General features: G+C 38.7%; 1 protein-coding gene across 2 annotated transcripts; it reads right to left on the bottom strand.

Annotated features, from left to right (window-relative positions):
• Positions 1–1,587: 1,587 nt before the first annotated feature.
• Positions 1,588–15,476, bottom strand: LOC137788438 (uncharacterized). 2 transcript variants are annotated; one of them, XM_068581212.1, is made up of 13 exons: positions 15,261–15,476; positions 14,585–14,686; positions 14,428–14,490; positions 13,760–13,861; positions 13,479–13,562; positions 13,331–13,377; positions 12,626–13,237; positions 11,745–12,425; positions 6,974–8,777; positions 6,110–6,286; positions 5,561–5,737; positions 4,515–4,561; positions 1,588–4,196 (listed from the first exon to the last, which is right to left on the bottom strand). In XM_068581212.1, the coding sequence occupies exons 1-13, from the start codon at positions 15,350–15,352 to the stop codon at positions 2,983–2,985; spliced, it is 5,202 nt and encodes a 1,733-aa protein (XP_068437313.1). In that variant the 5' UTR covers positions 15,353–15,476; the 3' UTR covers positions 1,588–2,982. The 2 variants fall into 2 exon arrangements, with proteins under 2 accessions (XP_068437313.1, XP_068437314.1); XM_068581213.1 differs by having other exon boundaries at positions 13,331–13,374.
• Positions 15,477–15,562: the final 86 nt, after the last annotated feature.

The raw sequence follows: 15,562 nt of genomic DNA, 5'->3' as shown, positions 1-15,562 counted from the left end.
CAGGTCTTTTGTGTTTATGCCGTCTCTAATGTGGACCCAGAACTAAATGTTTAACTCAGTTGTTCAACTTCTTCAAAGATTTGGTCAAGAATTAGTTTTATGGAAACAATGAGGCAGCTTGTACAGACAGGCCTCCAGTGTGCTGGGAGATATATTGTCTGGGACCTTTCAGAACTCAGTTATCCCCTTCCTGTGCTATTATTCTTTTGGGCTTGTCTATAAAGGGTGTAATTCATTACCGCCTGCATTCTGATGCTTACACACACACACACACACACACACACACACACACACACACACACACACACACACACACACACACACGGTTATCGGAATCAACTTTCTACTGCGTTTGTAATCTATGATATTATTATGTGTGTTGGTCCTGTGGCTAGTTGAAGCACACCACCCTGTATGTTTAGGGACGAGTTTGTTATTGAGCTGAAATGTTTAAATAATGTTTAAGATGTTTGACATGTTATTTTTCAGTGTTTGGTTTTGAGACTGAAATGTTAGCTAAAATTGGTTTCCAAATTATTCCAAGGAAACCGGTGTTAAAACCATTGGTTGTGTTGTTAAACCGCAGCCCTCCTGCAGATGAAAGTGGACACGATAAAATTAATTGTGGTGGAAAGATATTTTACCGAATTAATGCATATAGAAAAGGTCCAGTCTTTTCATTTCTTCCAGCATTCCTTTTTTGCTACATTGTGAAGGACATTAATGGGAATAATTTCTCCCATCGGGCTCAATCGCAATTCCGTTAGTCGTATCTGCCAATCTAAATGTGCTGTTTCAACATCACCGCACATCCTGGATCTGGAGAACATACACTGCAGCTGCGTTCACTTACCCATTTAAATCCCTCCATTGACCAGGATTCCTCTCTCTACTACGTAACACCACACCACAAAACGCACAGCACTTTGTCATTAAGATTCAATTGAAGGGAAAGGTCAATGAAATTGTGCCTGACAGACTGTTCAGAAAGAGACATGGAAGACACAGACGACCTCGCCAAGTGATGGACTGACGCAGATTGAGGAAGACAGACCTGAGAAGAGAGGCAGAAAGATGCTGCCACTGGCCAGCTGTGCAGAGGAGCAAACAGGTGCAACAATTCTACCAGGAGCTGCACTAAAGTGTTTGCAGTTTTTTCCATATTCATAAAAAAGCTTTCATAATGAAGGATTCTGAAGTAGCCCTCACTAATTAAATCCGCAGCACAAACTCTAACCTTGAAGAAAATACAACAATTGGACGATTTAGCGTGACTTTCGGTATAAATACACCCACTTCCCCGTCTTCTATCCGAAATACTGAGACAGACAGTTTTGTTGGTTGAACAAATAATGATCACCTCTAGTACCCATATGATGAATAAACCAGAATATATTATGCAACACATAGCATTATGAGTAAGACATGAGTATATAAATAGGAAACAAAGAATGATGTATAAGAAATAATAGCAGAAAACTACATTTAGAGAGGAATAAATGCAGTTATTCGTATGGATGGTATATATAGACACACATACAAGTTGTTCAGGAGAGAATTTGTATTTATTTATTTGTATCTTTCACATCTTCACATCAGAATCTCATTCATTTTAATATCAAGTTGTGGCGGTACTGAAGCCCTGGATTTCAGCTGAGCGGGAAGAAGCCAGAGAAACAGTTCCTAACCAAATTATACAGAAATATTAACGTCAAGGGCCTTTACAAGGCAAAATGCCCCATAGGCAACACACAAACGATAACATAACGTCTGCAGGCGTTATGCTATTGATACGCACAAACTCTTGTGCAAATAGCCCTGATGCCGGTAACCTAGAGTAAAGGTGTAATATTCACTCCAGTAAGTTTCAGAACACTAAAAATAATCCAAAATTAGAAAAGGGAAGACAGCAAAGAAGTATCAAAAGGGCCTAAAGACCAGAGTTTCTGGCCAAATTAAGGTCTGCATTAAATCAGGGAAGGATCAGAAAGTTCCCCACAATACGGTACAACATTATGACAGTAGGTCAGCGGTCCATGAGCAAATTGTGGGTTAGCATATTGACAGCTATATGACTCTTCTGGTTGTTTTACAGTCCAACCCACATTAAAATGTTAAACCAGCTAATTTCCTTGAGATTCCTTGTGATTGGAGCAAATTTACTCCATCAGACAGGAGTAAAGCTGACTAAATGCTGTACATTTGCTCCTGTCTGTAATTGTATATGCTCATATTTTGTCTGTACCTTCTTGTAACCTGTGGCTATATGTTGTTTAACTAAGATGGACTAACTTAGCACAAAGGATTTACCAGGTTCGGCTGCGGAGCCCAATTCCTGAGGAAACATGAGCCGTAAAGTGCGATCAAAACAGTTTTTTTACTGTGATATTGTACAGTGACAAACAACAATGATCACACTGTCATGCAAATGCAGAATACTCGCTGGAACCCGCCGCTCCTGTCACAACTGCTCGCTTCTCTGCTTGCGCCGTTTTACAACCGGAAGTTGCCTGACCCTGACCCGGATCTTTATACGCAACCCCGGTCTGGGATTGGCATATAATAATGCTAACAATAACGAATATTTATTAATTCATATGTAACCCCGGTATATTATAATAATAATAGTAATAAAAATAATAATGTTCATTATTTATTCATTTATTTACAATAATAAACCGGGGGTTAGATTCTGCTCTGACTACTTTACAAAAGTAAGTAATACTTGCATCAATGCAAGTCAATTAATACAATAATACACATTGAAGTGTACCTAAAACAAATCTGGCAGCACAATATTAACAGAGTTAACGGATTTGTGTGGGGCAAAAAAAGAATGTTAAGATATGGCATGATAAAACAAATATTGCAAAGTTGATGTATTAACATTAGGCAGGAAATAATCAGTCAGTATTTCACATAATGGTATTGAAATGACACAGGTAAGCTTTTGCTAATCTATTGAAATGTAGAGTGTAGCATCTAGTGATCACTACAGATGTTCATCTCACACAAAGTCACAGAGCCCTTCTGAAACCAGAAGCATGGGAAGAGAGGTTCTGTGAATTTGGCATGGAAGGTGTGTATGAGAAACTGCTTTTCTGGTGTGACGCCGTAATAAGTCAGAGTACCAGCTTCCCAGTCCAGAAATACTCCTATTTTTTTGCAAAGGGGGACTTCATCTTTGGACTTAACATCTTTGGACATCTTTCCATTGATGTGCTTAACATCTTTGGATGTCTTCTTGTCGTTGAACTCAACATCTTTGGATGTCTTTGTGTCGTTTGGTTTAACATCTTTGGATGTCTTCTTGTCGTTGAACTCAACAGCTTTGGATGTCTTTGTGTCGTTTGGTTTAACATCTTTGGATGTCTTTGTGTCGTTTGGTTTAACATCTTTGGATGTCTTCTTGTCGTTGGACTTAACATCTTTGAAAGTCTTCTTGTCGTTGGACTCAACATTCTTGGCTGTTGTCCCGTCGTTGGGCCTAACGTCTTTGGATGTCTTCTTGCCGTTGGACTCAACATCATTGGATGTTTTCTCATTGTTGGACTTAACATTTTTGGATGTCTTCTCGTCATTAGACTCAACATCTTTGGATGTCTTCTTATCGTTGGAATCAACATCTTCAGATGTCTTCTTGCCACTGGACTTAACATCTTTGGATGTCTTCTTATCGTTGGAATCAACATCTTTAGATGTCTTCTTGCCACTGGACTTAACATCTTTGGATGTCTTCTTATCGTTGGAATCAACATCTTTAGATGTCTTCTTGCCACTGGACTTAACATCTTTGGATGTCTTCTTATCATTAGAATCAACATCTTTGGATGCTTTCTTGATGTTGGGCTTAATGTCTTTAGACATCTTCCCATGTATGGCAGTGTATCCAGTCTTCGAGCAGAGCAGACTCCAGGACTTCTCGTTGCATCCGAGGCCACCACTTCCGTCCCATTTTCTACCGACTCCTCCATATGACACTGCAATGCCGACCTTCCCTCCCCACTTCACCTCCCAGTAGCAGAAGCCTTTCAGGCCTTTCTCACATAACACCTGAGTCCTCTTAAATCTGTCGTCATTTTCAGGTCGTTGCACTTTCTCATTTAGCGTTTGTACAGTTTTTGCTTTCCTGTTGCTATCAAACAGAGCAAGCCTCTTGCTTGCAGTGTTTTCATCAAGCTTCAGATCTGCACCATCTAAAAGAGAAAAAGAAAATTTTTGTTTCGAGAAGTTTAAAGACTACAAAACATTTTACATTGTTTAGATGAAATCCAAATTAAATAAAGTCATGATGAAATCCAAGCATGTTTCATGTAACAACTCTCACAGGGTAAAAAGCCTACATATATTAAAACAAAAATACTTTATCAGACGCTATATTACTGGCAAAGGTAAGTGTGGTGAAGGCATATTATTTGACATTCATTTCAAATTTATCAGGAATGAGCGTATTGTTTAAGGCTCTATTAAAGTGATAACATAGTCCACAATACAAACAATTTAAAAAAACATACACTTCTTCAGTCCTGGCTTTAACCGATGCGCTCCACAGTGGTCCAAACTGCAGAAAAAATTAAGAAAGTGTTGTCAAGAACAAACATTTTCAAATTTAATACAATATATATATATACATATATATATATATATATATATATATATATATATATATATATATATATATATATATATATATATATATATATATATATACATATATATATATATATATATACATATATATATATATATATACATATATATATATATATATATACATATATATATATATATATATATACATATATATATATATATATATATATATATATATATATATATATATATATATATATATATATATATATATATATATATATATATATATATATATATATATATATATATATATATATATATACATATATATATATATATATATATATATATATATATATATACATATATATATATATATATATATACATATATATATATATATATATATATATATATATATATATATATATATATATATACATATATATATATATATATATATATATATATATACATATATATATATATATATATATATATATATATATATATATATATATATATATATATATATATATATATATATATATATATATATATATATATATACATACATATATATATATATATATATATATATATATATATACATACATATATATATATATATATATATATATATATATACATACATATATATATATATATATATATATATATATATATATATATATATATATATATATATATATATATATATATATATATATATGTATATATATATATATTTATTTGATATGGACCTGGGACCCATTTATACCTGGGTTTAATAAATGTTCTTTTCTCTTTACACCGAAGCAATTATTGAGTGTTTCGGTAACTAGCCTGCTAAATAATAATATGCTGGCTCAGTGTAGATTAAGTCTTGTTATAACTCTGAGAACCAGCTGTAACGATACAAATGTATAATCATATGAACACACATCCTGACATCTCAACGTACCAGAGTGTCTGCAGGCTCGTATTTGGATCTGCAGCTATTGCAGAAAGCATTGCCGCCCCATCGGCTCCTGGGTGATTGTAACTCAGATCCAGCTGTTTCAGGGAGGAGGCCGCTTTGGACTTGAGAGCAGAGGCCAGGAAGGAGCAGCCTTTCTCTGTCACATGACAACCTAACAGCCTGCAGACAACACACACACACAATTGTTTCTACAAATTGTGTTGCATTTTACATTGTCAACAAACACCATTTCCCATAATCCCTAAGGTCAAGTTGAACATCGCAACATCACCAACATCAGAGGAGGCGAGACCACAGTGAGTAAGGAGCTGACAGTTGTTCAGAGAGAGCTGAATTGTGCACAGGTGTTCAGACAGCTATGAATAGACATCAGAAGAGGTTGGTATCTTTGTCAAATTTACAAAGGGTTCAGTTGTCGAACCACTGTTCATATTTGGACTCTATATCATGTTCTCTGGAGATAAATTTACTTCACCAAAACCTTTGCTGCCGCAAACTTTGAAAATTAAAGTGAATGCACTGTACACCTACTTGAGAATTTCCAGTTTACAGTGTACATTCTTCAAGCCTTCAGCAAGCAGCTGCACACCTGAGTCCAGCAGCTCGTTATGACTCAGGTCCATGTTTGTCAGATTACAGGATGGGGAGCAGAGAACCGAGGACGACAGACCTCTGCAGGATTCCTCTGAGAGCTCACACCAACTCAGCCTGTGAAATCATTTGCAGGCATAAATAGGCATGTTCCACAGCAGACTCTTACTTGTATCTGCAAATGTTTAGACATCAAACAGACCATGTTATTCAGATGTGTTAAATCACAGTACTACCTGCCAAATCCCTCAGAACTCGTTGTCTGTGCTCGACACTAATTTGCTAACAGTAATCTCACTTTTAGACAACAGAAATAAAGATGGACTAGAAGGACATTTCTAGAGCACAGACCTCCATCAAGGCAGTTCCTACAAGTAAAAAATAATGCCCATGTAATCCAGATGTTACAAAATAATCATAATCATCATAATGTTTTTTCTTCCGCTGACTTTCTGAAAATCCAACCAAAAGTATTTTTGTAATTCCCAGACTAACCTAACCAAGAACATAACCTCCTTGGAGGAGGTAAAAACTGTTTTTTTAAAAATATATAATCTAAATATAGCATGTCTTGATGAGTATATGGTCTGATCTTGAAGGCTCAACTCGTTTATGTATTGATAAAACATGGGCCCAACTCAACACAAAGAAGACCCAAGTCAACAGAAGACTAATCTTAGCCCAGTATCAACCAATTTGGGAAACTCAAGGTAAACAAATTTCAGTTTTGAATAAATAGATAGACTTCACATGTAGCATATAGCAAGACAACAAATATTTGAACGAGCATTTGAAAATACTTACAAAGCAGTTTTGGAGACTTTAACTACCGGCAACATTCCCAGAAGAACTTTCTCTGACTTCAGGTACTTTTTCAGATCAAACACATCGAGCTTCTCATCTGATGTTAGCAGCACAAAAGTCAGAGCTGACCACTGGGAGGTGGAGAAATTATCAAACGTGAATGTTTCTGATTGCAGGTACGTTTTCACTTCTTCGACAAGAGAGTGGTCATTCAGCTCATTCAGACAGTAGAACAGATTGCAATTTTGATCTGCATCGCTGTTCTCTTCCCGAATCTTTTCTTTTATGTACTTGATGGTTTCCTTGTTGGTGGTCTCCTTGTTGTCTTCTGTCTTCCTCAGCAGCTCTTTCAGTAGATTCTGATTGGTCTCCAGAGACAGGCCTAACAGGAAGCGGAGAAACAAATCCCATTCTCCATTTTTGCTATCTAATGCCTTGTCCACTGCTATCTTGCAGAAGTCTGCAGGAGCATCTCCAATAGTTGGAGCAGGCATGGCAAGCAGATTTTCACCTGTGTTATTGAATGTGTGAAAGACATACAAAGCTGCCATAAACTCTTGAATGCTCAGATGGACAAAGCAAAACAAGTTGTTTTGGTACAGCCCACAGGTTTTTTGTTTGATCTGAGTGAACAATCCTGAGAAGACTGCAGTTTTTGTGATGTCAATTTTGCACTCTGTCAAGTGTTCTTTTGTGTATAGAAGGCTTCCTTCCTTCAGCCCGTCAAAAGCCAATTTTCCCAGAGACATGACTGTTTCCTTGTTTCTTGTATTCCAGCATGAATCTGTGTCAGCATTTTCAACTGTCTCGTCTTCACCATACTTCACAGTAGCCTGTCTGCACTGTAACACAAGGAAATGTATGTACAGGTCAGTCATAGTCTTGGGCATCCTTCCTTCTTCATTTCTGTTCACAAAGTCCTCCAGAACTTTTGCTGTGATCCAACAGAAGACAGGGATGTGACACATGATGTAAAGGCTCCTACATTTTTTGACATGTGACAAGATTTTCTCAGCAAAATCTTTATCATTGAATCTCTTAAAGTACTTCTTGAAGTACTCCTCCTTCTGCTCATCATTAAATCCTTGCACCACTATAACCCGGTCAACTTTCTCAGCAGGGATATGATTGGATGCTGCAGGTCGGGAGGTGATCCAGAGTTGAGCTTTAGACAGCAGATTTCCTTCGATTAGGTTTGTCAGAAGAACATCGATTGAGGTTGGCTTTCTCATATCTGTCCAAACTTGACTGAAGTCAAGATCAACACGACATTCATCAAGACCATCCAGGACAATCAGGATTCTGTACTGGTCATAGTTCAGTATTTCTGATGTCTTCATACCCGGGTAGAATTGATGGATTAGTTCCTCCAAGCTATGCTCTTGCCCTTTCCTCAAATTTAGCTCTCGGAAAGAAAGTGGAAACATATAAAATATGTCCCCGTTGTCCTTCCCCTCAGCCCAGTCCAGCATGTACTTCTTTGTGGCAAACGTCTTTCCAATGCCTGCCACTCCCATCGTCAGCACAGTTCTAATGGGTATGTTTTCTCTGGCTGTAGGGTTGAAGATGTCATGATATTTAATCAATGTTTCTTCTCCCACTTGTTTGAACTTTGCATCTTGAATTTGTTTGATCTCAGGCTGAGCATTGACCTCTCCCACCTCTCCCTCGACGATGTGAAGATCTGTGTAGATCTCATTCAGAAGAGCGGAGGGTCTCTGCATATCAATCCCCTCAGGCACAAAGGAGAATTGCTCCTTCAGCTGAGATTTGAGTCTCTGTTGACTTGCAACATGAGGCTTGCCTGGAGGAAAATACATGTTAAAGTCACTAAGGATCTTAATTAGACAATAATTGTGACAATAAATGTGTGCAATCATGGTGCAAGTTTATAAAATCTAAACCATAGCATCAGTAAGTATGTTTTTTTTTGTATTTGATTGTTTGGACACTGAAAATGAATCAGAGCTTAAAACATTTAAGAATCAGCCCAAGAAGAAGTTGAATATGAGCATTAATTATGACCCTTCATACTTTGATGGTATGAGTGGGAACCTGATTTCTCCTCCTTAACCTGCTGGTCTATTTTCACAGTTGTTTATTTTGGACAAATAATGGTGAACTTGCTTTTCTCCTTAAAGTACAATCTGGCAGCAACTGAATGATTATGTAATGGGAAAACATGTGCTATTAAAACAAGTCATGTCTCAATTGGGGCTAATACAGACATATTTAAATGGAATGTTATCGGCTAAAATAAAGCTAATCTTTGCTTTACTGTAGTCTTACTGGGATTACGCAACTTCCTTTACCAGAGCCTGCAGTGCCAACATTTTGTGACATATGCAGTCCAACTTATTTGGCTGCACCAGGATGAGTGGGGGAGGCTAAATGCAAGGTTTGCTAAACTCAGACACAAAAACATGTCTTTTCACCTCTCTCTCTCTTATTAACAAATAACGGCATTCAGGAAGCAGCTTCTCAACGATTAATTGGCAGCAAAAATACTATTTTAGCTTTGCAGCCAGTGTGTATACTTGTCGAAGATTGCCTTCAAGAAACTTGTCTTCTCACTAATCGGGTTGTGTCGATTTTAGGAGTCCAATTCTCCCAGTTAAATATCATATCAGTACTTCAAGATTATAAACTTCGTTGACAGCTTTGAACTAGGACCTCAAGCGTTACGATCAAGAAGCTTGGTATAAATTAAGTTGAGTCAGGTAAGATTTAGTTGTCTATTGCTGTCATTTCACTGTCAGATATATAATAGGTCAACAGCCACTGGCTGTGTTTCCCAGATTCGATCGTTCTTAAGGACTTAAGAAGGCTCGAAAAAAGGGTTCGCTAAAGGCTGAATTATACTTCTGCAACTCCAACTCCGGCTGGCCACGCAGTCGGATTGACGGACTCGTTTTGATTTTTAGTTCCCCTGCGTTTTCCATACACAAGAACAGTAGGTGGCGCAACGACCGTTTAGAGTCGACATGCACACCGACGTTCAGAGATATCTCCCTCCAGGAATTCACCTCCGTCTGCGTGTCCTAATACTCCGTCAGACGGGTTTTATAAATGCTAATATTTGTGGACCTCTTCAGCCAAACGTTCAACGGGATCCATTGTTTGCGTTTCTGCTGTGGCTTTTCAAAACAGCGGTATTATGCTATGAAACCGGAAATGAGAGACTCAGAAAGGATGTGGTTAGCGGACCAATCACAGGGCTCAATAAGGCTCGCGTAGCTTTGACGGATAGTCAGACATTTGGGGTGACACACGCAAGCACGCAAAATGGCCGATTTGACCACGCAATGTCGGCCATGCGTGTCTTGCGTGCTTGCGTCTCTGCGTAAAACCCGAGTATAAATCAGCCTTAAGAAGGAGCGCTAAGATACGAGTGTTTCCCAGATGCGTTCTTAACTGCCTTCTTAAGATCTCGCCAAAGAAGCTTCCTAAGACGCTCTTAGTGGGAGCTGTCCACCGCCGTGTTGCTGAAATTAAATCAAATCGATGCCAGGTAAATCGATCACCCACGACTTTATCAGCGCATAAATCACACACAACACGCTGTGGTCCCCACACACAGGTGCAATTATTCTACGGGCGCGCATGTGTGTGACATCCACGACACCAACCACCCGGGGATTCCAGCCACGGCATGAAATCCACGGTGGACCTGGCGGACCTGTGCGGGCATGGCGCAGGAGGATCGGTGTCACGCCGCCACACTCCGTGAAACCGATGCCTTGCTGAGGCCGGTGCCGTCCCTCACGACCTCCAGGAAGCTCCCCACTGTGTAAAAACACAGGCTGAGGGCAACATTGCAGCGAGTTGGCCCCTGGATGTGTGGTGACACTAGCGTGACGAGGCGTTGGATCTCCACACGGGGAAGTCGGCACTTGGACTGGACAGCCAGGACCGACAGCACATTAAGTGGAGAAGTGCTGACGCTCATATGCATTTATGTAAACTATCTGGCTTCGCGCAGGGCGACGCTGTTGGTTAGCAGCGAGAATATGCTGTATTGCAGCCGTGGTGTCGCTCACGCGTGGACTTCAGCGACACCTTTAGACGTGGAGCCTCTCTTGATGAGGTTTCAGCCGAGTTCAGTTACACCTGTCAGTTTCCCTGATATCTGTGAAATACCACAGGGTTGTTGATGTTTTTATAGCTAACGTAAACTCATATTTAGCTGCCGAATGTGTGTGAAAATGTAATGAGTGATAGTAATGCTGATTCATTTTATTTATGGAGCTACAGGAACACAGGGGAAATTCTTTATTTTTATATCGTTATTTTTCTGTTTATGCTATTATTTTTCTTGCGTCAGTGTTCTGCAGCTGAGGGCGCACATTCATCATTACGCATGGTTTAAGTATTCCTTTGAATATCAGATATAACTTTCCCTGACGCGGCTGCAGTGAGCGTTTGTCGCTAAGAAGGCTGCTAAGAGTGGGTCAGACCGATCTTACGTTTGCTTCTTTGTGAAAGAGCGTCTTAAGCTAAGAACGACTCTGGGAAACACGTCGTTCTTTCACAGCGCTCTTAGCGCTTAAGAGCGTCTTAACGAATCTGGGAAACGCAGCCAGTATTAGTATCGGCCTCTGAACCAGCAGATACTTAATAGTAAAGACTTCGGAACAGTTTTAATTTCATAGCAGTTTTAAGCATTTATGCTACCTCAGGGAGACTGTTTGATTTTAATTGAAATACTTTAAACATGCTTGCACACATATTTAAACCGCTTCCCAGCTTTGATCTGCACCCATATGCTTACATCGTATTTCTGTCGTCCTGTCGACCCAAGCATCAAGCGACTTCAGTCGGGAGGTTATCCAGATCCGGGCAGAAGGAAACAGGGTTCCTCTGATGAGGTTTGTTAGTATAACGTCCACTGAAGCTGGCGCTCTGACATCAGTCAAGCGGTCGATGTTGTCCAAGTCAAGAGGCTGGTGATAGGCTTCCAAACCGTCCAAGACAAATAAGACATTGAACTGTTCAAAGTTAGAGATCACGAATGCATTAGTTTCCTCGTAGAAAACATTAAGAAGTCCCATCAAACTGACTTCTGTATCTTTAATCAAATTCAGTTCAGAGAGGTGAAGTAGAAATACGACGTCACTTAATTGTGACTGCTTGTCCTTTTTAGCCCACTGTTTTATGAACTTCTGCACATGGAAGGATTTTCCAATCCCAGCGTCTCCAGTGGTCAGCACAGATCGGATCTTATTCCCTTTTATATTCTTGAAGATGTCAGATCCTGCATGGACTTGTGTCACAGATTTCACTTTAGTATGTCCAATATTTTCTTCGCCATTGACCTCACCACTTTGGTTTTCTCTCATTATGTGTTCCGTGTTTTTCTGGTTCGGATGATTTATGTCTTCTTCTTGATTGGTTTCTTTCAGAAATCTTTCCCGCATGGCTGACGTTAGCTTCTGACATCGCTTCGAGGTCTCTGAATAAATAAAACAAAGTTATTGATAATGAAGGATAAAAGGGCCTGTTAATCAGTTATTTTGAAGTATCATAAAAGTGATCGTTTTAAACAAATACAGCTAAAATGATTCACAGTACAATACCAAAACAACATTTTAAAGTAAACAATGCTGTTGAAAGTAAATATATCAGAAATTATGTACTGTCATAGTTTCATACCTCGACATTCTGTCACTTTCTCAATATAACGTGGAGGAATCTTGTCAACTCCTGAAGGTTGAGAGATGATCCAGAGCTTAGCAGACGGAAGCAAATTCCCTTTGATGAGGTTTGTTAGCAGCACATCCATCGAGGCTGGCTCTTCCACATTTGTCAAGTCCTTATTCTTTGCAAAATTCAGAGGTAGTTTACATTCTTCCAAGCCATCAAGGACAAACGCTACTGTACACTTGTCGTCGTCGTTGTAATCTCCGACTCGATCCTCATTGAAGGAATGACGAATCAGATCTTTCAGGCTTAGATCTTCTTTTCTTGAATTCAGCTCACCAAAATTACATAAAACTATCAGGTCTATCTTTTTGTTGGATTTTCCTTTTGCCCAATCTACCATGAACAACTTCGTTTGAAATGTTTTACCAACACCAGCTACTCCTTTCATCAGCACTGTTCTTACTTCATTTTTCTTTGACTTAAGAAATAATGCTTTAAAGGGTTGGGCTTTAGCGCCTGCGCTGTCCACATCTTGTATCTCGTAGAGTTCTGTGTCGGTTTCATGTTCTTTAAGTTCCTTTTCATGCTGATTTAGGATTCTCCTCTTCACGACATCTTTGCCTTTAGATGAAGAATATTCATTTCAAATGTTTTGTTAAAAAGTGTATTTATTCTAAACATTAAACTTGTCTGTGTTGCTTCTTGTTTGTATACCTCTCCTGATGTCTTGCTCATCCTGGTCAGTTTCCTTTGAATCACTGCTGGACACAGTCGAGATGTGTTTGTGTCAATACCAAAAAATACATTTGTCCTCATATCGTTCTATTTTGTCTTTGTCTCTGTTGCACATGTTTTTTCCTACCTTAACCCAGCCGTGAAGTCGAGAGGATCAGACTCGGAAACGTTGCCGGTGGCATGAGAGACTGATCGTTTGTGCTCAGGCAGCCTTTAACACAGATTGAATTTAATTTCACGATAACAACCATTATTGTAATTATTACTAGTGTTAAGCTTGAAGGTCAGAAATATTAATTTTACCACTCTGACAAATCCTTGTTCTTAATTTATTCATCTTTATCTGAGAGTCGCTCAGTGTCAAACATCCAACATACTTTACAATATTTCTCCACCAACCCAACTTACCCTGCTTTGTCTTTACTGAAGCTGAGAGGCTCACCCTTGGACCTGTCACTTTTCATGGAAACATTGCTGGGTGCAGGAGAGGCTGGTCTGGGCTCAAGCCATCTTAAAACAGATTATTATGACCAACTTTAACACATTTCACATCTTCAATACCGCTGAGCCTCAAAGTGGAATTCACAGCATTTCTTCTTTCTGTAGTCACTCAATTTTTATATTTTGTTGTATTAAACAGCCAACATAACTACAATATCAGAGGAAGAGCAACTTCATACTTTGCTCAGGTGGACATTATAGAAAGTGGCCATGTGTCTTAAGAGGAATTCACAGTGCTTCTCTTTTTGTTTCAGTCATTCTCCTCGAATGGATTTATTGGTATATTAAACATCCAACATAACCAACTTCTCTCACCCCGGTTCATCTTTACTGAAGCTGGGAGGCTCATCCTTATACCAGTCACTTTTCATAGAAACATTGCTGGGTGCAGGAGAGACTTTTTTCTGTCTCAAGCCATCTTTAAAACCGATTATAAATACGCATGTAAATCGTATAACATCTTTACCATTGTTAAGTCTTGAAGTGGAATTCACAGTGCTTCTCTTTCTGTCAGTCATTCTCTTCTGATTCATTTCTCATTATATCAAACATCCAACATAACCGTCTCATCTTACCCTGGTTCGTCTTTACTGAAGCTGGGAGGATCATCCTGGGAACGGTTTCTGCTATCAGTGGATCTATGCACATAGATAAGGAATAACATGTTTAATATCCGTCTTTACATGGGAGATTAAATTAATTTCTAACATAATTTTGACCACGTCACCTTACCCTGCTTTGTCTTTACTGAAGCTGAGAGGCTCACCTTTGGACCTGTCACTTTTCATGGAAACATTGCTGGGTGCAGGAGAGACTGGTCTGGGCTCAAGCCATCTTAAAACAGATTATTATGACCAACTTTAACACATTTCACATTTTCAATACCGCTGAGCCTCAAAGTGGAATTTACAGCATTTCTTCTTTCTGGATAGTCATTCTGAATTTTTATATTTTGTTGTATTAAACAGCCAACATAACTACAATATCAGAGGAAGAGCAACTTCATATTTTGCTCAGGTAGACATTATAGAAAGTGGCCATGTGTCTTAAGAGGAATTCACAGTGCTTCTCTTTTTGTTTTCAGTCACTCTCTTCAAATAGATCTATTGGGATATTAAACATCCAACAGAACCAACTCATTTCACCCCGGTTCATCTTTACTGAAGCTGGGAGGCTCATCCTCAGACCAGTCACTTTTCATGGAAACATTGCGGGGTGCAGGAGAGACTGGTCCTTCTGGCTCAAGCCATCTTTAAAACAGATTATAAATACAAATGTAAATCTTATAACATCTTTAACATAGTTGAGTCTTGAAGCGTAATTCACAGTGCTTCTTTCTGTGTCAGTCATTTTCCTTTGAATTAATTTCTCGTTATATTAAACGTCCAACATCACCAACTCATCTTACCCCGATTCGTCTTTACTGACGCTGGGAGGATTATCCTCGGAATGGTAGTTTCTGCTATCAGTAGATCTATGCACATAGATAAGGAATAACATGTTTAATATCAGTCTTTACATGGGAGGTTAAATTCATTTTGACCATGTTACTTTGTCAACAACAACAGAAGTGGATCGATGCTCTACATTTTTAATATTTCGAATGCACAGTGGATACATTAGATTTATATTGCACACTAATGAATAAATGAAGAAGTGTTCTGTTAGGGGTAGTGTTGGTTGTACTGTCTGACAGCGGCAGGAAGGAAG

Source organism: Clinocottus analis, unplaced genomic scaffold (genome assembly GCF_023055335.1).
Source record: "Clinocottus analis isolate CAN_PGR_092001 unplaced genomic scaffold, fCliAna1.0.p SCAF_179, whole genome shotgun sequence".
Taxonomy (NCBI): Eukaryota; Metazoa; Chordata; class Actinopteri; order Perciformes; family Cottidae; genus Clinocottus; species Clinocottus analis.
This window is presented reverse-complemented; position numbering and strand designations above follow the sequence as displayed.